Raw genomic sequence first — 20,982 nt, 5'->3', positions numbered from 1 at the left:
TGGTCGGTGTGTAACCACCTTGAAACTGTAACAGCGAGAGCCGAACTGAGTCCAACCAGGAGGGCAGGGACCTTCAAGACAATGTTGGAAAAAAGAGAAAGTTAGACTCTTGTTGCGCTCGGTATGGTTCTCACTCAGCTCTTCTTCTTTTCCTTCATTGTGCCGGCCGGCAGCAGACTGCGCTGAGTGAAGCATGTTGATTGACCTCTGCCTGTCCATAGCAAGCTCGCTTTTATTTTTTAACTTCTGTGAGGCAGTGTTGCCATTATTGTATTGTACAGTATTATTAATAAATTATATAGATAATTTTGCAACAAGCTCCTCACATTCTTCCTTCAGAAACCTAACATAATGTATTTCTCCCTAATCCCTGTCAGGATGTAATATTGTCATGGTGCTGTCTGTTTTCCCTCTCCCCTCTCCCTTGGTTTTGTTTTGTCTTGTCTGTCGTGTGCTGAGTGGGTGTGGCGCTCCTGGTTCTCTTCCCCCCTCGTCAGGACACCTGTGGCTTCCTGCTCACCTGAATCATATCCAGCAATCACCACCCCTGTATTAAACCTGGCCTTCCAACCAGCTCGTCCGTGCACCCAAGTGGTAACACTCGCTATGGCCAGCCTAAGTGGTTTTTGAAAGTCTGCCTTTTTGTATTTCCAGTTGCAAGCTTAGTTTAGACTTTTTGTGTTTTTTGCTCCTGCTCCAGATTCCTGCTTCAGCCCTGTCTGCCTGCCTGAGCCAAATTGTTTGTTTTGTTGGACCTGCCTCTCGCCTGTCTGCCCGCTCTCAGCCCCAGAGGATTTCTAAGCACCTTCATTACTCATTGTGTTCAATAACCCTCCATACCTGTTCCAACCTTTTCTCTGTGTCTGCTCCTGAATCTGGACAGCCCAACCAACAAATATATCTTTCCGCGTGATGCAGTCAGTCTGACTGATGATTTGCATGCTAGAGAATGTCTTCAGTTCCTTCAATTAAGATCTTATGTTTTGCAACATCTTGGTCTCCCTGAAAAATCCTTGGTTAGTAAAGTCTGCAAGTTGAAAAATCCAAGACAAACCAACATGGAGAAGAGAGGAAGGAGGCTTACACACACATAACAAAAAATACAAACCCCTACATAACATTATATGAACAAACAAGTCAAATACAATCAGAGCAACAAGTCATAGATACTGTACTGACCTGGACAGGAGGTTTGTCCATAACACTGTGATTACAAAAAGACGTATTAAACACGAGCAGTCTAATTACAGGACTACTCAACTCAGCTTTATTTATATAGCACATTTGATACAAACATGCAGCCATAACAAACTTATCGAATGTTTCAGCTTACAGATTGCCCCCAGCCTACATTAAAACTAGTAACATGGAGACGACACGTGACCAGCACTCGCTATGGTTGCAAGAGACTAGAGCTACGCACTCGCCTCCGTCTTTCATTAAATAGGTGAAATCCTCAGGTCTATTACTTTTTCTTCGATGCAAACCGTTTTGTCTGTTGTCACTGTGACTCAGTGAAATGCCTGCAGGCACGAAAAAGCAGGTCTCGTTGTCGCCTAAACTATCTACTCATCAGAGGAAGTTGCTAGCATGGCGGCGGCTAATGGAGAGGTAGCTAACGGAGCAACCGATGTGAACGCGCTCTCTAACATGGAGTGTTTGGGTCTTGGAGAAGCAGCTAAGTGTGCTTGAATCAGTGATCTACAACGCAGTGAAGGGAGTGCTGGCCGAAATCAATGCCACGAAGCAACACATCGGGGCAGAACCTGAGATGCAGGAAACTATGGTATGTGACCCGGAGCAATCTGACTGTGTCACGCTCAAGATCCAGCGGCTGTGGATGCCTGAAGGGACACAACACGAGCTACACACTGAACGCAACTCAGACTCGTTTAATCGCCGGGCCACCCTGGGAACGATCCACGGGGGGAGAGAGTTCGCCTTCGCTCCAGCCGCGGAGCCGGGTATTTTCTGGCTGGAATTGGAAGTGGATTAAGATGAGCCACAAGTACGGCCCACGCCGCGGACTGTTGCCGACGGAAGAACCAGAGGGTGGTGGTGGGACTTCTCATTCGGCCTCGACTGGAGGACTCAGTACCGGTGGACTCACGGTATTTGGGCTACTGAACCGAGTTTGACTGGAGGACGCTGTGTGTAGGTTTTGAAACCTACATTTGAAGGAACATTTAACCAGACTGTAAGAAATGATGAATGCTGGCTACTCAGTCTGCAGTCTATGTTTTTGTGGACATTTAACCAGGTTGAAAAAATAAACAAAAAAAACATGTTAAATCTTGAGGACATGGTATGTGAGTTTTGGAGCCAAACTTTAAAGGGACACTTAACCAGACTAAAAATACATGATAAATGCTGGCTGGTCAGTGTTAACACTTAGCTAGACTGAAAGAACATGAGTCTGCGGTCTCAGAGGGTTAGGGGATTGATTTCACTTTTTATGTTTTTAGTCCTTATCATCAGATTGATCTCAGTTTGTTCATGTTCAGTGTTGGGCAAGTTACTCAGGGAGTCTAATATTTACTTTTTTCTTATTACTCTTTAAAAAGTATGAAAAATCCCTTAATACTTAGTATAAAATGTTAATTTTACTTTATTGGAACAATAAAGTCTACTTTGAAGAATCTAAAATATTAGACATGTTTTCAGTTATTTCACACTTTTTTGTTAAGTACATAATTCCATATGTGTTCATTCATAGTTTTGATGCCTTCAGTGAGAGTCTACAATGTCATATATATATATATATATATATATATGACATTGTAGACATTGTATTATATATATATATATATATATATATATATAGTCATATATAAGAAAATAAAAAGGAAACGCATTGAATGAGGTGCCTGTACTGTAAATGAAACATTATAGACGTGAGATTAAATGAGTGTCAGACAGAATGTCCATCAGAAACCTTGTGTCATTGGCCTCATGTCCTGCATGCGCCGTGGGGTTGTTGGCCACCTTACCTGGCCCGAGGTGGGTCGGGGGGCGTGGCTCCTCTGGTGGGAGGGCTGCGCTCTGGAACCAGGGTTCTGGGGCCTCGGGCCTCAGACTTTTGCTCATGTCTGGGGCGGGTAGGGTTGGGTATCGTTTGGGTTTGTTTTTTTGTTTTGTTTTTTTCGATACCGATGCTGAAGCTGTGCTTTTGGAGCGGTGCTAGTGCCTGGCCGGTGCCTGGACCAGTGCCTGAATTGAGATATATGTTTGTGATGTATATGGTGTGAGATGTGGAGGGGGGGGGGCGCAGGGCGGCGGTTGGCGGCATTGAGGAGCGGCTTGTTTGTTGCTGGGGCCATGTGGTTGGGGTTGATTGGTAATGTGGTGGCTTGTAGCGGTGACTTGTTTTGCCGTGCTATGCACATGCTCAGTATAATTACCTCTCTGCATGTGGAGAAGGAGCAGGAGCGTTGCAAGAAAATATAACAAAATGACTTTCTGGCATGGCAAGTAAATCCATATTGCTGTTAAAAGTTTAGATGGCTATAAATTTATGTATATGGGCCCCTAAACCATTTTTATCTCTTAGTTACTGCCAATCAAGTTTGGGGTTGAATCTTCATTGTTTATATTTTGTTTTAATTATTTGCACTCTTTCCTACTTTGTACTGCAGCTGCTGCACAATGATTTCTCTGACATTAATACAGTTTTACCTTATCTTAAGCACAAAGTTCAGCATCACAATTTTTTTGAGAAATATATTCATTAAGTTTTAAAAGTTAACATAACAGACAGGGCTTTAAATTCATTTTTATAATCACCAGCCAACACGGCTTGTAGATTTTTAAGTTAACAGCCAATCAGAATCTCCATTAGCCACGTTTTTTTTTTCCTAACTAACTTTAATTTCAGCTCCTCTGGTTTGTTTGGCGCAGCTCTGTTTGTCTTCTCTGTTTCAGTGTAGCTCGTAATCAATACCACGCACGATAGGCACGTAGCCAACGGTTGTACGACGCGTCACGACGTAAATGCTCATGGGAAATGTAGGATTAGTACTACAAGCTGTGTTGCCAGATAAAGATAAAGATTACATTTCCAAGTCAAACACACACAAAACCACCCTATATTCTTGGCTGAAGACAGATCAATCTGGCAACATTTCTGCAGCCGGCTGATTCAAACAGACACAATGCTTCTTTCATCACTGGCCAAATTGGCTCATATCTTTACATTGTTACCTGCCAAAGTTAATTTTTACCGTGTAATAACCAGAGGTGGAATGTAACTAAGTACATTTACTCTAGCACTGTACTTTAAGTCCAAATGTTGAAGTACTTGTACTTTACTTGAGTCTTTTCTTTTCATGCCACTTTCTACTTCTACTCCGCTACATTTCAGAGAGAAATATTGTACTTTAGTTACTCTACTACATTCATCTGTTACAGCTTTAGTTACTAGTAACTTTACACATTAAGATTACTGCACACAAAACACATATACAATCTGATGTTTGATTCTAAAGTAAACTAGCCAACAATATAACAGCCTAACAGTCCAGCTGAGATGATGAGACCATCTTGTGTATGTGTGTGTATGCTTGCGTGCATGTGTGTATGCTTGTGTGTATGCTTGCTTGTGTGTGTGTGTGTGTGTGTAAAGTGCGTACGCGCACGTGTGTGTGTGTGTGTGTGTGTATGTATAAACAAAAAGTTGCATAGTCGACAGGAAGACAACACACAGGTTAAATTTTACAACTTCTTTACGTACGAGTACAACTAGAGAGGAGCCCAACATGGAAAACTCTAGTACAGTATGTGTGGCGACTAACAGGTTGACTTTGTTCTCTCCTGCAGGGTGAACCTGGCCAAAGCCTCCATGGCTCTGAGAGGCTTCCTCACACTGGACCCCGCCACTCTGGCCTACTGATCTGATTACCTCAAAGACAATGTTGGCAATATTGATGGCAAAATAGGCTACAGAATATTTGGTTCTGTATTGAAAGGTGCACTATTTGAAAATCAATACTTTTGGAGCATTATTATGACCATATCTGTGTCTAAAACAGTTAGTTGTGATGCTCAGATTGATTTTACATTCACTTGGCTTCGGTACTGTCCAAACCTGCTGGAGTCTGTGATCAGTGTTGGGGAGTAACGGAATACATGTAACGGCGTTACGTATTCAGAATACAAATTATGAGTAACTGTATTCCGTTACAGTTACAATTTAAATCGTTGGTATTTAGAATACAGTTACATTGTTGAAATCAATGGATTACATGACGATACTTCTCTGTTTCACGAGTTTATTCACTCTGACTAAATTAAGGCAACTCTATGCATTTTCCAGAAGCCCCGATATGAAATCGAAAAAAATAGCTATTTGCTTGATCAGTCACAATGGAGTCAGAACCGGCACGACAGAGCCAGGGCAGGAATAAGTTTCTATCTTATTAATTCAAACAGCATTTCACATTAAAGAACGAACAGGGAGAATGAAATATAACTGTGCAGTGCAACCTCTGCTTGCCAGCAACCAGCCTCCTTTTAGCGTCCAAATTACTCCACCTCCAACCTGAAGAAGCATCTTAAAGTAAGCTTTTTTAATTAGCCAAGGGTAGTCGTCTGCTGTAGTTTTACTGGTCACCTTGCTATTTCATTCTCCTACGTGCTGATTTACTAGCTCCAGAGCCGTTTAAAGACTGACTAGCCCCGTTTGACATGCTAGCTAACGTTAGCTAAAATTAGCTCGTGGTAGCAAGACTGCGGTTAGATTTTTGTAGTATGCAGTTCGGGACTACCAATACAATAATCTATCTGCTTGTTCAGGTACACATTCAGCTAGTTGGAATAAAAAGAACACACCATTATAGGCCTGTTTAGTAAGCTGGATGTGATAGCTGCATTCCTACACTTATAAAACGCAATTCAATGTGGAAGTAATCCTGAAGTAATCCAAGTATTCAGAATACGTTACTCAGATTGAGTAACGTAACGGAATACGTTACAAATTACATTTGTGGGCATGTATTCTGTATTCTGTAACGAAATACGTTTTGAAAGTATCCTTCCCAACACTGTCTGTGATGAAGACTGAAGCTAAAAGTTCAGATATAATATTCACAAAGTCAGCATTAATTAAAGTGGTTGGACTCACAGTGTGTGTGTTGGTTGGCTGTCCCAGCTGATTTCTGCTGATTGGAAACATCTCCAACTTTCCATCCAACAACTGAAGAAGGAAAGTGATCCGACAGCAGCACCTGTCTGTCCATCAGTCACCTGAAGCGGGAGGGGGGGACACGCGCTTCTGCTGTTCTGCAAAAAAGTGATCGCAGCCCCTACCTTTACACTGAAAGGTTGTTTCTGCCTCAAAAATACTGGATTTAAATTCTATCTGACAGATTATAGCCCACAAGAACTTAACCAGTTTAAATACATTCTTTAAGAAGCAATACATCCTTTACACTGAAAGGTTGTTTCTGCCTCAAAAATACTGGATTTCATTACACTGGAGCTTGTGTTTGAACGGTTGTTTTTTAAGAGAACATGAGGGCGAGCAAACAAGACATGTGTTCATTTCTTAATCATCAAAATAATCTGCCTCAGGTTGAGCAGAATAAAAGTGAAATAAAAAGTGACAAAACTAAACTAAAGATTAAAGTCAAAGTAGCAATAGGCTACCACAGTGTATAAATACTCTGTTACAAGTAAATATCCTGCATCAGAAAGTCTACTTGAGTCAAAGTAGGCTACATACTTATTCAGCACTAACTTGACGTATTCAAAGTAAAAGTACTCATTGTGTACATTTCAGAGTGTGAAATTATGGAGCCTTCAAGGTTCTGAAAGATGATATATTTTCTATCTTAGGCACAAGTCTTATGATGTGCAACAAGATTAAAATGATAGATTTTTAAAGACTTTAGTCTGAAAAGGTTTCATTAACTTTTAGCGCGTTCATGCACAACACTGATGAGCAAGTTGAGCAAAAGTATGAAAGAGACCAACAGGAGAAAACTAACAACACAGAATGAATCAAGTGTTAGGAACATTAGTAAAATACTCATGGAAAGTCATAATTATGACTTTGTGAGGCAAAGATCCACCTCAGGCTGAATACTGATGATGTTGAACCCAACAGGGGAACTTTGGGTTCAACATTGGGAGAGTTTTGAACATCAAACACTTTTTTCTGCATTCTGGTTTATTTTTCTGCACAAGTTTTGCCTTTTCTGCATTCATTTATGGTGCAAATGTATTTATGTATGTAAAGAAAATATAATAGGTTTTTGGAGTAGGCTGCACTGAGTCACATAGTTTTTGATTATTGGGGGGGGGGTTGTATCAATCTCAGTAAAGAGAGTCAACTGATGAATGAAATCATGATATGATCAAATAAACAAATGATAGCCCTAAAGATGAAACGTATAGATTTTGGCCGTTGATAATCCCAGAGATGAAATCAGATGAATGTTTTTGTGTTTGAGTCTCAGATCTTCTTCACAGTGCAGAGTGTGTGTGATGGTAAACAGACTGAACTTTGATTTCAGCAGCTGATCTTCAGTCAGTGTTTCTGTCCCCAGGAGAGACTCTTAGTCCTGCAGAGGACTCGGAGACACTGAGGAACCAGACCAGACCATAAACCCAGGATAAAGAGATTGAGTGAATGTGGTGTTGAAGGTGTGGAGGTGGATCAGTGAGTCAGAGGAGACTCTGTAGAAGGACAGAGTGCCAGCAGGAATGTCCACATACACTGCTACTCTGTCAGAAGAGGGGGAGGAGGTGTTGATGTATGTGTGTTTCTTATTGTACCAGACAGAGTAACTACCATCTTCTTCAGAGCAGTTCAGATACCAGGACTGATCATTACATCCAAACTTACAGTCTACACTCTCTCCTCTCCTGCTGATTCCTCTATAACACACTGATATATCAACCACTCCTCTCCTCTCGACCTCCCAGTAACAGCGACCAGTCTACACAGCAGCTGAGGCCAGTAGTTAAATCTGTCTGATGATCAGGATATGACTGAAGCTCCTCCACACGTGTCACCTTCCTGTTGTTGTCAGACAGTTTGAGGTATCTCTGTACTGTGTTTGTGTCCAGTTCCAGTTCACAGACATCTGATGGAGAGAACAAGACACAATACAGCTGCAGGTTATCACGTGATGATTTATTAACAACTTTACTGACAATTACTGAAAGAAAATCATTCAAACGTTCATTTCATATTCAGCTGTGAGTGATGTTTAACAATCCAGTTCTAACAACATGAACAGTTAGTGAACATGAGAGTCAACATGTCAACAATGTTCAGCTTCTTGTCCTCGTGTTGACCCGATGATGACAGCTGATGATCCAAATCTAGAAACATGAACTGAATAAAGTCTCACTAATAAAACTGTCACATCTTCTTCTACTGCAGCACAAAGCAGCTCTGAACCATCTGCTTTCTAAAACTTATATTAGCTGATGTTCACTTTATAGAAATATCAGTTTATGTATGAAAAATGAGTATTTACAGTGGTATGCAAAAGTTTGGGCACCCCTGTAAATTTTCATGATTTTCCTTTATAAATCGTTGGTTGTCTGGATAAGAAATTTCAGTTAAATATATCATATAGGAGACAAACACAGTGATATTTGAGAAGTGAAATAAAGTTTATATGATTTATGGAAAGTGTGCAAGAATTATTTAAACTAAATTAGGCATGTGCATAAATTTAGGGACCACAAAAGAATAATTAACTCAATATTTTGTGCATCCTCCTTTTGCATAAATAACAGCCTTTAAACGCTTTCTATAGCTTCCAATTAGAGTCTGGATTCTGGCGGAAGGTATTTTGGACCATTCTTCTTTACAAAACATCTCCAGTTCAGTCAGGTTTGATGGTTTCCGAGCATGGACAGCCCGCTTTAAATCACACCACAACTTTTCAATAATATTCAGGTCTGGGGACTGAGATGGCCATTCCAGAACGTTGTTGTACTTGTTCCTCTGCATGAATGCCTTATATTAGGGTCGTTGTCTTGTTGAAATATCCAGCCCCGGCGCAACTTCAACTTTGTCACTGATTCCTGGACATTGTTCTCCAGAATCTGCTGATACTGAGTGGAATCCATGCGACCCTCAACTTTAACAAGATTCCTAGTCCCTGCACTGGCCACACAGCCCCACAGCATGATGGAACCGCCACCAAATTTTACTGTATGTAGCAAGTGTTTTTTTTGGAATGCTGTGTTCTTTTTCTGCCATGCATAACACCCCTTGTTTTGCCCAAATAACTCTATTTTAGTTTCATAAGTCCACAGCACCTTATTCCAAAATGAAGCTGGCTTGTCCAAATGTGCTTTAGCATACCTCAAGCGACACCGTTTGTGGCGTGTGCAGAGAAAAGGCTTTTTCCACATTACTCGTCCATGCAGCATCTCCTTGTGTAAAGTGCGCTGAATAGTTGAACGATGCACAGTGACACCATCTGCAGCAAGATGATGTTGTAGGTCTTTGGAGCTGGTCTGTGGGTTGACTGTGACTGTTCTCACCATCCTGCGCCTCTGCTTATCTGAGATTTTTCTTGGTCTGCCACTTAGGGCCTTAACTAGAACTGTGCCTCTGGTCTTCCAATTCCTCACAATGTTCCTCACAGTTGAAACTGAGAGCTTTCTGTATCCTTCCCCTAAACCATGATGTTGAACAATATTTGTTTTCAGGTCATCTGACAGTTGTTTTGAGGCTCCCATGTTGCCATGCTTCAGAGAAGATGCAAAGAGGAGAAATACTTACAATTGGCCTCCTTAAATACCCTTTCTCATGATTGGATTCACCTGTGTATGGAGGTCAAGGGTCACTGAGGTTACCAAACCAATTTTGAGTTCTAATAATTAGTGCTAAAGGTATTGAAATCAATAAAATGACAAGGGTGCCTAAATTCATGCACATGCCTAATTTAGTTTAAATAATTCTTGCACACTTTCCATAAATCATATGAACTTTATTTCACTTCTCAAATATCACTGTGTTTGTCTCCTATATGATATATTTAACTGACATTTCTTATCCAGAAAACCAATGATTTATAAAGGAAAATCATGAAAATTTACAGGGGTGCCCAAAATTTTGCATACCACTGTATGGTATGTTTGCGTCTGTGTCGTATATCTGATACCAGGTCTCCCATCAGGGAGGAACTGGAAGATAAATCTACCTCAACTCACTTTATTCACCTTTTAAACATCTTTGTGACATTAATCATGCTGTGTTGTGTTTATGAACTGTGAGTTTTTTCAACGCTTATTCATTAAAAACATCCAGAGAAGAAAACTGAAGGCTACTTGAACACAACAACTTATGTGTGAATAAAAAATAAAGAAACAAAGTTAGCTTTCTGTTGGCTCGACTGTTGATTCATGTATTTATGTATTTATTAGTTCTGTTGGATCAACGTGTTCAGTTTGTTCTGTTTGTGGATTTTAAATTAATTAATTAAATCTTTCCAGCCACAAAAACAGAAACTTTCATAATAGAAATTTATCTTCGTACGTCAGGCAAGAAAATCAAGTGTAGGGACCTACACAAATACTGTTAAATAAATATAATTAAAGGGTTTATTTTATATAGTTAACGACATGAATAAATGGTGTTTCAGTTCATAACTGGGTAAATACAATGCCAAATACATTTCCCATAATCCTTTGTTTTGAAGTGAAGTGTAATGTATTTTTAGTGGAGTAATCTAAGTGAATTATTTTCTGTATAGCTACACTCCTAGCCAATCAGATGACTTTGTTGGGGTGTAGAAAAGAAAGGAGGAATTCAGAGAGGACATGTAGAGCACGTTGGAGGGAGAAACTATATTATAAAAATATTTCTGGGTGGTGATGGCGCAGTGGATATGACACATTCCTTTGGTGTGGGAGATCTGGGTTCAATTCCCACTGCAATATATCAACCAATGTGTTCCTGACACTTAACCCATAGTTGCTCCAGAGGCGTGCGGCCTCTGATGTATGTAGCAATTGTAAGTCACTTTGGATAAAAGCATCTGCTAAATGACATGTAACGAAACATGCAGTCAGCAGAGGAGAGAAAAACTAACTTTAATGTCCAGCTGACTGATGTTTGGAGACTAATAGATACTAAAGTATCATTTTTGCAGCTAACAGTCGTGTTCAACTCTCAGTTTGGTAACATGTTATCCCGTAGTTGTAAGTGAAGTTCAGGCAGGTTAGCTGTGTTTTTGTTTTCACTAGCTTTGGAAAAGTTTTAAGCGTTAACTGTTAATTGTTTACGTTTAAGCTAGCGCCGCCGTGAGGGACAGTCAGCTGTAAACGCCAGCCGCAGCTTTCACCGAGGACTGGGAGAAACCAGGACTTCACTGGAGGACTAGGGCTGTGGTGGCGCCAGAGATTTCTTTTGCTGGTGCTATGGGGTTGCTTGATGTTTCAGTGAGGGTACTCTGAAATTTAGAGTTTCCCTTGACACACATAGCCTACACATACACACACACACACACACGCAGATACACACCCACCTCTGCCGCGGTTTACTAAGCAAGCGAACAAGAGAGATTGATTTATGTTTTTTAACTGAAGGCGAACGGCTGAACCTGTTTCAAACACATTTTCTGGGCTAAAAATAAACAGAGTGAGAGTGGGAGTGGGACTTATTTCACTATATTTCACAGTTACTGTTTTCCGTCAGAACGTTATAGATCTCCACGTTTCCGGCTATTAAATAAAGGATTAATTAATGATTTTAAAAACCAATTTGTTAATTCCTGTTTTAATGTACAATTAAATATGAAATAAAGAAATTTCATTTTCCAAGACCCTGGAGATCCTCCTTATTATTCATTGTTCTTAGTTGTTCCTAAACTATTCTTTATACTGCTATGAAGTTTAAAAGCCTGAGAGTCCACCCATGGTGTAGTTAAGAAAACTCACTTTTTCATAATGTTCTATTTGCAGAAGATGTGATTGTTGTATATACTGTTTTACAAACATTAGAACTTCAGCTTTCAGAATCCATAAACCAATTGTATTGCATTTTGGGATATGCATCTCCATTTGCACTTGAATGTTAGAATAGGTTTTCTGTCTTCATTAGTCAAATTAAATCCACACTTACACTTCATCAGACGAAGTCTTAACCCCTGCTCTCCACCCTGGTCCACCCTGGAGGAAGAAACACAGACAGAATGATTTTCTATTCAAGATGAGTCCTAACTGCTTTTCAACATGAAGCTGTGTTCCTTAGTTTGTCAGAGAGACAGAGAAACTCATCTCAGTAAACTGTCTCCATGACTAGGGCTGTGACGGTATAGTTTTTTTTCTTACCGCGGTGAAGAAGCAACGTATCACCGCGGTATGGTGGTCAACAGCAAAGCCGTTATGAGAGTAGCGTAAGATAAAAGGAGAATGGCAGAGTGCCTTAAATGAGTGACGTCAGTGCCCGTGTGGTAGCGCAAAGAGAGCAAGCGGTAATGGAGAGTAGGATATGAGTGCGGCCGTAAGGAAAACCAAGAGTAAAAAGAGATAGCAAAGGTGATGTAAAGTGAGTTAAAAGTGAACAATAAATTAACAAGCTTGAGCTTCTCAAGACATGGTGGCTTTATCTGTTGTCAATACTGCCGGTAAAATGAATACTGTTACCCCAGAAAAATCATTGACTTAAAAGGTACATTGACTTAAAGGTACAATATGTAACATTTCTGCATTAAAATGTCTAAAAACAATCATACCTGTTATATATTTTTATGCGTTGTGTTCTTACACATCTACACTACACTTACGCACTATCCCAAATGTTTTCACCAAATTACAAACCCAGAGAAATCTGTTATTTTATTGACACGGGACGTTTCCTTGAGTCGCCTGTCAGTGGCGTCATATAACCTTTCACCCTCTAGTTACGCGTAATGTCCGTCAAAACACGGCACCCAGATGCTACATTCGAGAGTAATTGTAAATCATACAATGTCACTGAAAGAAATACTGTGTAGAATTGTGATTAATTACATGCCGCTTTGCAACACAGTAATACAGCAGAGATCATATTTATTGATACATATCACTATCGATCCAGCTTAACGTTACTACAATGTGCTGGTTGACAAGTAGCTAACGTTAAGGCTAATTCTTAGTGGATAACATTATAGGGTTACAAGATCTTTCAACACGCTCATAAAGTTATTAGTAGTATGATTGTTTTGACCACAGTTAAAGATGCAGTAGGTAAGTCTTATAAAACTAACTTTCTGTCATATTTGCTGAAACTGACCCTATGTTCCAGTAGAACCACATGAATTATGTAATATAAAAAAATCCAGCTCCTCTGGCACCACCTACAGCCTGTAGTGTGATTGGCAAAAATTCCACCGCTCCCGGTTGATTTTCTCCAATCAGGGCCATAGAGGGTGTCTATCTGCCTGTCAATCACTGCTCAGGCACGTACACGCATATAAGAGGGTTCTCCCCTCCCCCTTTCCCTTCGCACGAGCTGCAGAAAAGTTTCCCAAAACTCGGGTGAAGTGGCTTTTCTGAGGTGGCGTGAGCTCCGGGATTTTAAAGATCTGAAGAACAATGCAGATGTAGCCACATTTCTTCTCGACAGGTAATATAATTACCATGAATGATTTATCTTTCACTTGGTTATTAGTAGTCAAAAGTCCACAAAGCTACGTTGGTGAGGATAATTGTAACGTTTGCACAGTGGTCGGTCTGATATGATGCTGAAATGGCTAACAGTAGCCTGCTAGTTAGCATCGTTTTACTGTTGGTAAGTAAAGTTAACATTGTGTTAGTGTTTTAGTTAGTTATTGAAAATGTCTGACATGCCTATGCAGTTGTCAAGTTGCTTAGGAGACGGTTTGGACTGCAACAGAAAGGGGGGAGGGACTGAGAAGTTGTCGATGTTCAAATTTGTTGGCAAAGTCCAGGATCTTCACAATCTTACCTACTGCAGCTTTAACAGCACTGGGCTAACCCACGAATAATTTCAACAGTAACGTTAATGTTAGCCGTTTAGATAGACGATTAATCTAATGCTAATTTAGCCAGCTAGCACACCCTGGTCTGTCTGCCTCACTCCCCTGGCGCAGAGAGACTTCAGTCGGGATGACAGCTGACAACAGCCCTGGAACATATAACTAGCTAGTTACCGTTAGCCCCCAGTCAGCTAGCAGCTAGCCCCTATCATTAGAGCGATCCAAACTCGGCCAGCACTTAACTCCAGTACCGGGTGCTAACGACGCTAACAGCAGTTTAATGAAGCGTGGGGAAACAGACCATAGCAGACCCAGGCACCCGAGTCAGAACAACGTCCATCCATAACGTTAGCTACGTCTCCATTAGTGCTACCGTGTTCATGCCCGGAAATCTCCTCCTTGCCGAATTTCTTCCCCCTTCGTGTTTAGCTGTCTTTACAGTTAGCTACATTAACCCGATGAAAGGTGGGTTAGGCACCAAAACGACTAGTTAAAATTACAACAAAGTGAAGGGGGAGATAATTCCCGGGCAGCTGGGAGATCTTCAGCTGCCGACAACAGCCAATCGAACGTCCTTGCCGCCCTGGAGATTCCCCCAGCAATCCCCACCCACACCCGTCTCTCAGCGTCGTTGAGTAACGTTACAACTAACCCCGTCCGCCCTGGTGTTGAAAACATCCAAAAGGTGACATTGATATGTGAAATATATTGTGATAGTGTGGCTTTAAAAAAACAAACATGCGGTTATCGTCACAGCCCTATCCATGACTTTTTCACTGGCATATGAGAGGAAGAACAAAATGTCATGTCAACACATTTAGAAGTTGTTGAGTTATTTCAGTCTGGACCAACATTACCATCCCCAGAGCCAAACTGCTAGCAGGACTAAAATGAGAATGATTTTACAGCCAAGTTTTTAATGTTTCTGATGAATGTTTCCATTCAATAAGACTTCTGTGGATCCATGTGTTTCCTAACTCGGGACTCTTTTCTCCTCTGAACAAGATTAACAGAAATAAGAAGTCCTTCATGATGACGGACCAGAGCAGAGAAATTAGAGGCTCCTGCTGAGTGTGAGCTCTTGTTGTCTGTCCATACCTGAGAGTGTCCATTTCACTCTGGGGTGGATCAGCAGACAGCTTCACTCCACTCAGGGACTTTTGGATCTCCTCCGCTAAAAGAAGAATGATTTCATGAATCCCAGAGGAGAGGTTACATTCTTTCACATTACACATACACTGTGTAGTGAGTCTACACATATGCTAACAGGACCTGAAGCACAAGCATTTAATCTCAGAGCGATGGGGCTATTCTGCCATTTGAGGCCAAGTAGGCCAAGTTCAAATGAAAATCAAAATAGACCTAAAAACGTGGAACCTTTTCAGCTAGCACCTAGTATTGCTGTGTGAAAACACTTGGGAAGACTTTTGTCCCATTCGGTTAGGGTTAGGGGCTTGTCCTTTCTGGGGTAAATCCATGTGCAAATCCCCCCTGGAGAACCAGGGACATTTGGGAAGTTTTAGAGCCGCAACAGTAGTAGGGAAGGTGTTTGTGTCACCTGGTTCAGGAAAGAGGTGAATTTTCCCTAACCAATCACCAGAGACTTCCAGTATGAGCTGGCCAACTTTGGGTTAAGCACTATGCTAACTTAAATGGGGATACAATAATTAGTTTAGTTTTAGTTTAAATTCTGATAATAACATGAGTCATTCCGCTTAAAACTATTTATTCACTGTTTTAAAGCAACAATAGTCGCTACAGAGTAGACTACCGTGGAGCCTAAGAAGTAAGCATAATTTTAACTAACTTGTTTGAGATTGGCCAGAGAGCCCAGTACCCAGAGGATGCTCGCAAATTAAAAGGTAAAGACAAACAGGGCCGGACGTCCAGTAAAATCTTCGACTCACGGTATGCCAGATGGCCAGTAATCCACTGGCAAAGTCAAAACAAAGAACAATGTCACCTGCTTTACAACAGAGTTAGTCCTACCCATGGTGCTGATTAGCTGATCATAAGACATTGGCTCAATTCTTTTTTTTAACCAAAAACAGGCTATTTCATGTCGTGATGCCAGATGGATCAGTTAACTTGGAGGAGTGGTGGGATTCAAAGGTCTGGACCCAGGCAACAGTAGTATATACAGTAAATACAGACCTGAAGCCCCAGTGATTTGATCCCTCTGAACCTGCTGTGTCATGACTTTTTTCTTTTGCCTTTTGGTCCTGGATATGGGAAGAGTAAGACCCATTTACACACAATGATAAAAACAGTAATTTGCTGCATGTTGTCAAAATTTCTCTCAGCAGGACTGAGTGTTTATGAAGAGATTCGTTCCTCACCAGTTTCTTCTGCACTTCATGGACAGCGTCAAAAATTGCATCTTTGTGCATCTTATATAGATGTTCTGTCTCAGTTGTACACTCTGTTATACACAACATAGAGTAAAGATGTAATGTTGGAGCCAGGCATCACAAGCTATTGTTCTGTGTCAATTCAGAGATGAATGAAGGAGTTCCTCACCAAGGGCTCGAGGCCTTTGTTCCGGTTTATTGTCCCAGCATCTCTGCAACAGTCCTGTCAATTCTGCCAACCCCAGAGCATCGCCCTTGATATCGTCCAGCAGTGGACGCTGTCCCTCCGGGATGAGGAGCTCCACTCTGGTGGGCTGTGCATCTACATTGGAGGAAGAATTAAAAAGGCTGTCAGACTGGCCTTGAATTTAGCGCTGAAACCTCTGTCTATTATAAGTTCTGGCCATTGAACACAACCAGAGTGGAACTCTAAAGTGAGCCCTACCCTCCATTTTCGGGGTTGGTGAAAGGCAGCGGCCTCTACTGTCTGTAGTACGTATGACCAAAGCACCTATTATAAGAGCACACAAATCCACTAGGGGGAGGTCGGGGTGGTGGCGCTTAGCTTTTTGAAGATGTGACGCCTCTAAATATGATTTGAGCATTGATAGTAAGAGAGGCTAAAGACAGTCACTTACTTCCATATGGTTGTTTCCCTGTGACAATGGACCAAATGAGTATTGCATAACTGAAAGAGAGAGTTACATGTCAGGATTAATATCCTATGTCATAACAATCACACCCTGATTGTTTGATGGATTGGGTTTATTGTCATTTGTAAATTGATGCTTTTGTGAGAATGAGCACAATCAATGACAACAATAAAATCAGTACCTGAAGTCACCAGAATATACTGTATATACTATAATACTCTTACCAATTCCCTCACCTGTAAAGGACTATATCACTGATATTTTGACTTCCTGTCAAGACTGAACCTGCGCTAGACTTATTTATTATATGATAAATCAAACGCTCATATCCATGTGCTGGTTCGGGTCTCTTGTACCTGTAAATATCAAAGGCTCGTTTAGGTTTGTATGTTAAGCCAAACGCCTCCGGGGGCATGTAGTTGGTCGTCCCCCCTCCCTCTTTATCGTCCTTCTTGGAAACCTGTGTGACGCTGTAGGTAATCCGGGAAAGGCCAAAATCTGTAAGCTGCAGAAAGAATTAGCAAAGAGAGGAAGGTGGCAGAAAAGGGATTTACTTTGTTTGAGTATTTTCTCTTTATGTCACTTACTTCTATTCCACTGCATTTGTTGTTTAGTTCCTTTACAAATCAAGAATTTTGTACGCAAAGTATACAAGGAGCTTATCAAATGTGTTTTGCAGTTTATACAGTACAGCTGAAACATTTAGTCCAATAATTAATCAATTTACACTATTGTATTAATTGGCAACTATTTTTGATAAGCAACACTGTAAAGAAAATGAGGAATGTGATGGTTTCAATTATCTTAAGAGGAAAACAAAGAGGAAAAGTTTATTTATTTGACACATCTTCAAATTGTTACTTTTGGACATGACACAAAATTTAGTTTTTGATATTACTGCTGTGAGAATACACACAATTGTAAAAAAATAAATAAAATTCATAAAATCCAGAGAACAATCTCTTAATATTTGCCTTTTGCATGGAGCTTTAACCCCCGTCAGTGCCGCGTGACCTTTTGTTCTTAGTGTAACGAGATCTTGCCATGTGAGAGACGAGCAAACCTTATTTGAATCAAAACATAGTCAGAGCTGCTCCACTCAAGGCAGTGCCTGACCTAAAGGCAGATATCTGGTTGCATTTTGGATTTACAAACTATAAAGACAGAGAGGACACATGCAGGTCTTGACTTATATCGCCTGTGACTGTACGGATACAAATACGGATATAAGCACACCCTCTGAACTAAATTCTTAGTGTCCCTGAAATATCCCAAATTGATATGTAATCGAATCGGAAATCAAATGTATTCCTGAAATCAGTGCTAATGTGAAGTTATTAATTAAACAAGTTGTCTTTTTCAGTCAAAGATCAGTTTTACTCCTCTTAATAATGCTTCATACTGTACAATGTTAAGACCTGGAGTTTGGTTCTTTTAAAACAGTAAAACCCTTTCACTTCCTTTTTATCTAGAGTCGTTTCTGCTTATTATCAAGTTGCAACATTTAGGGAAAAAACATGTATCTTTCAGGCTTACAGTACATGTCTTTTAGCCTTTATTTAGTCTCCATGAAATGTGCAAACTATTATATCAATATAAAGTAAGCAAGAGGCCTGACCTCCCCTGAAAGCCTTGGACTCACCTTGACATTAAGAGAGTCGTCCAGCAGCACATTGGGGGGCTTCAGGTCCAGGTGGAGAACGGGACGGGGCAGACTGTGGAGGAAGTTTATACCCAGAGCCACTTGGTGAGCCAGTCTGAAGACCAGCGGCCAGGGTGGAGGTCCATCCAAGGCTTCCTGTAAGATTGTTTTCAAAGTTACAGATCGACAAATAGTGGAGTTAGTGAGCAAAATATGACTTCTGCTTTGTATACACTACCATTTTTAAAGTCTGGAATCATCTGTTATATTTTAGGTTGTTTCTTTTCCTTCAATATAAACAATTTGAACATAAAAACTGCATAATTCAAACCTTTACATTTGATTTTCTTTTGGAATGACAAGATTCAAATTTCAATTTAGTCAATCTTCACTTTTGTTCTTTTTTTAAATTTTAAATTAAAAACTTTTACTTGAAGCAGAGTACTTTTTTACAGAGTACCTCTAAGTAAAAGATGAGTGGTTCTTCCACCCCTGGTTACCTGTAGGGAGGCCAGTGATCCTCTCTCCATGAGCTCCATGACCACACCAAGCTGTTTTGAAAAGCCAGACTTGGTGTTTGACGGTAGACCCTTGAAGACCCCTAGGACACGAATAACATGCGGACTGCTTGCTTCTTGCATCCTCTTGATCTCACGCAGCAAAGATGCATTGGTCCTGTGTGTGTTTGTTTGCATTATAAGCGATTCACACAACTTAATGTAATTATAAAAAGAAAACTCTTTGTAAGCACTCACCCGTCGTCATAACGAAGCAGTTTAATGGCCACATCAAAGGCCCACTGACGATGCCTGGCTTTGTAGATTTGTCCGAAACCTCCGGAGCCAATCACCTTCCAGTCCTCGAGGCTGGAGTCTTCAATAAACTGTTCCATAGTTCACTGTAGAAGCAAATTACTCATGATAATTAGTTTAGTGACTCCAACATGGGTTTGTAAAATGGAAATAAATGCACAAAATCCAAGATGGCTGACTCCTGCTGGGTGACAGGAGATGATAGCAATGATCCCATCAAATACATCAAAGGAACTTTATCACAACCCGAAGTTTGCTTTTAAGGGGGGGGGGGGGCGCTATGGAGCCCATTGGCCACTTCCAAAACTCCATCACTACAGCAATTTACGCCAGTTCTAACTGTGCCAATTTTCATGAGTTTTTCAAGCATCCCAATCTTTACAAATAATAATCCATACTAAAATAAAAGGGTGCTCGCACCATTCGGTGTTAGGTCCCTAATTAATAGTTCACATTTTCTCTTCCTTTAGGGCTCTTGACGGCAGAGGGCCCCTAAGTCCCCTTCCACCCTGGGCTGGCTCTGGTCCATCTAGAAAAATAGTTATAAAGACTGGTGCAGTCTGGGACAGTTGAGACATGGACTGTGCTAAAGGGTCTTCAATAATACCAGGTCAGTCTCAGTGTTGGAAGATGGCTGTATTTGAGCACGTAACACAGAGTTTTAAGAGTTAAAAAACAGACAAAAAAGTTGATCCAAGCTGTCAAACCAGTTTAGGCACTCAGCATTTTTCACTGATGACATGAACTCAGAAGAAAAATCAAATTATTGCTTTTTTACGGCTTTTTAGGACAAACAACTTTACATGTAAATATTGGCGACATTTTACTGCACTCAGTCATTTTACTTTGATACTTTAAGTACATTTAGCTAATAATACTTTTTTGCTTTTACCACAGTAACAATTTCAAGGCAGAACTTTAACTTGTACTAGACGTCATTTGATGGTAGTTCTACTGCAGTACAGAATGATCTTACGGTAATTCTCTCATGCAGTAAAAGTACATACAACTCACTGTCAAAGTACAACTGGGTTTTGGATCAAAGCCGTACGACCAGTTTTGGCTCTCCCTGTTTTTCACTGATGAGAACTCATAACATTCTGCTGTTGTTTAGACCTGAGAACTACCAACAATTATACATGCTAATCATTCTCAAACCATCTCCTTTAACTCAGATGGACACTCATTTGAATCATAGTCTATAAAAATCTGAAGAACAACCCAGAAAGAAACATTTCTTCTGTCCAGTCAAACGGATTGAATCAAAGTGATTCTGTTCATCAACCATTTCCAGATTCCTCTGGTCAGATTCTCACCTGCTGAAGTCTCTTCAGGTCAGTTTACAGACACTTTCCTCCTTCATGTGTCGAGGAAACACTGGGAGAGAACAAGCTGCTCATTGGCCCTCGTCAGTCCTGGTGTCGATGTGCATTTGATCTGAAGACGCCGTCACAGTTCATAACTTCAGAGTCAGAGAGACGTCAGAACCAGTCCAACCTGTCCACACACCCAGTCAGTGTGAGAGAAGTCCCCCATCAGATGATGGACTTCTACTATCTGTCCACTAGATGGAGATAA

At 40.7% G+C, this 20,982-nt stretch overlaps 3 protein-coding genes across 6 annotated transcripts in view; all 3 read right to left on the bottom strand.

Annotated features, from left to right (window-relative positions):
- Window positions 1-20,982, bottom strand: part of LOC120571336 (chromo domain protein LHP1-like) — a 132,728-nt gene that overhangs the window by 22,891 nt on the left and 88,855 nt on the right. The gene's annotated exons all lie outside the window — the stretch shown is intronic.
- Window positions 1-20,982, bottom strand: part of LOC120571130 (zinc finger protein 664-like) — a 181,974-nt gene that overhangs the window by 113,056 nt on the left and 47,936 nt on the right. The gene's annotated exons all lie outside the window — the stretch shown is intronic.
- On the bottom strand, window positions 6,902-20,923 carry LOC120571227 (receptor-interacting serine/threonine-protein kinase 4-like). 2 transcript variants are annotated; one of them, XM_039820056.1, is made up of 12 exons: window positions 20,721-20,915; window positions 19,348-19,490; window positions 19,093-19,267; window positions 18,593-18,748; window positions 17,307-17,455; window positions 16,936-16,985; window positions 16,467-16,619; window positions 16,286-16,368; window positions 16,101-16,168; window positions 15,045-15,120; window positions 12,089-12,135; window positions 7,140-8,084 (listed from the first exon to the last, which is right to left on the bottom strand). In XM_039820056.1, the coding sequence occupies exons 2-10, from the start codon at window positions 19,482-19,484 to the stop codon at window positions 15,075-15,077; spliced, it is 1,017 nt and encodes a 338-aa protein (XP_039675990.1). In that variant the 5' UTR covers window positions 19,485-19,490; window positions 20,721-20,915; the 3' UTR covers window positions 7,140-8,084; window positions 12,089-12,135; window positions 15,045-15,074. The 2 variants fall into 2 exon arrangements, with proteins under 2 accessions (XP_039675998.1, XP_039675990.1); XM_039820064.1 differs by lacking the exon at window positions 18,593-18,748 and having other exon boundaries at window positions 6,902-8,084; window positions 20,721-20,923.

This window comes from Perca fluviatilis, chromosome 2 (genome assembly GCF_010015445.1).
Source record: "Perca fluviatilis chromosome 2, GENO_Pfluv_1.0, whole genome shotgun sequence".
Lineage (NCBI taxonomy): Eukaryota > Metazoa > Chordata > Actinopteri > Perciformes > Percidae > Perca > Perca fluviatilis.
Note: the sequence above shows the minus strand (reverse complement) of the source record. Positions and strands in the feature narration are given on the sequence as shown.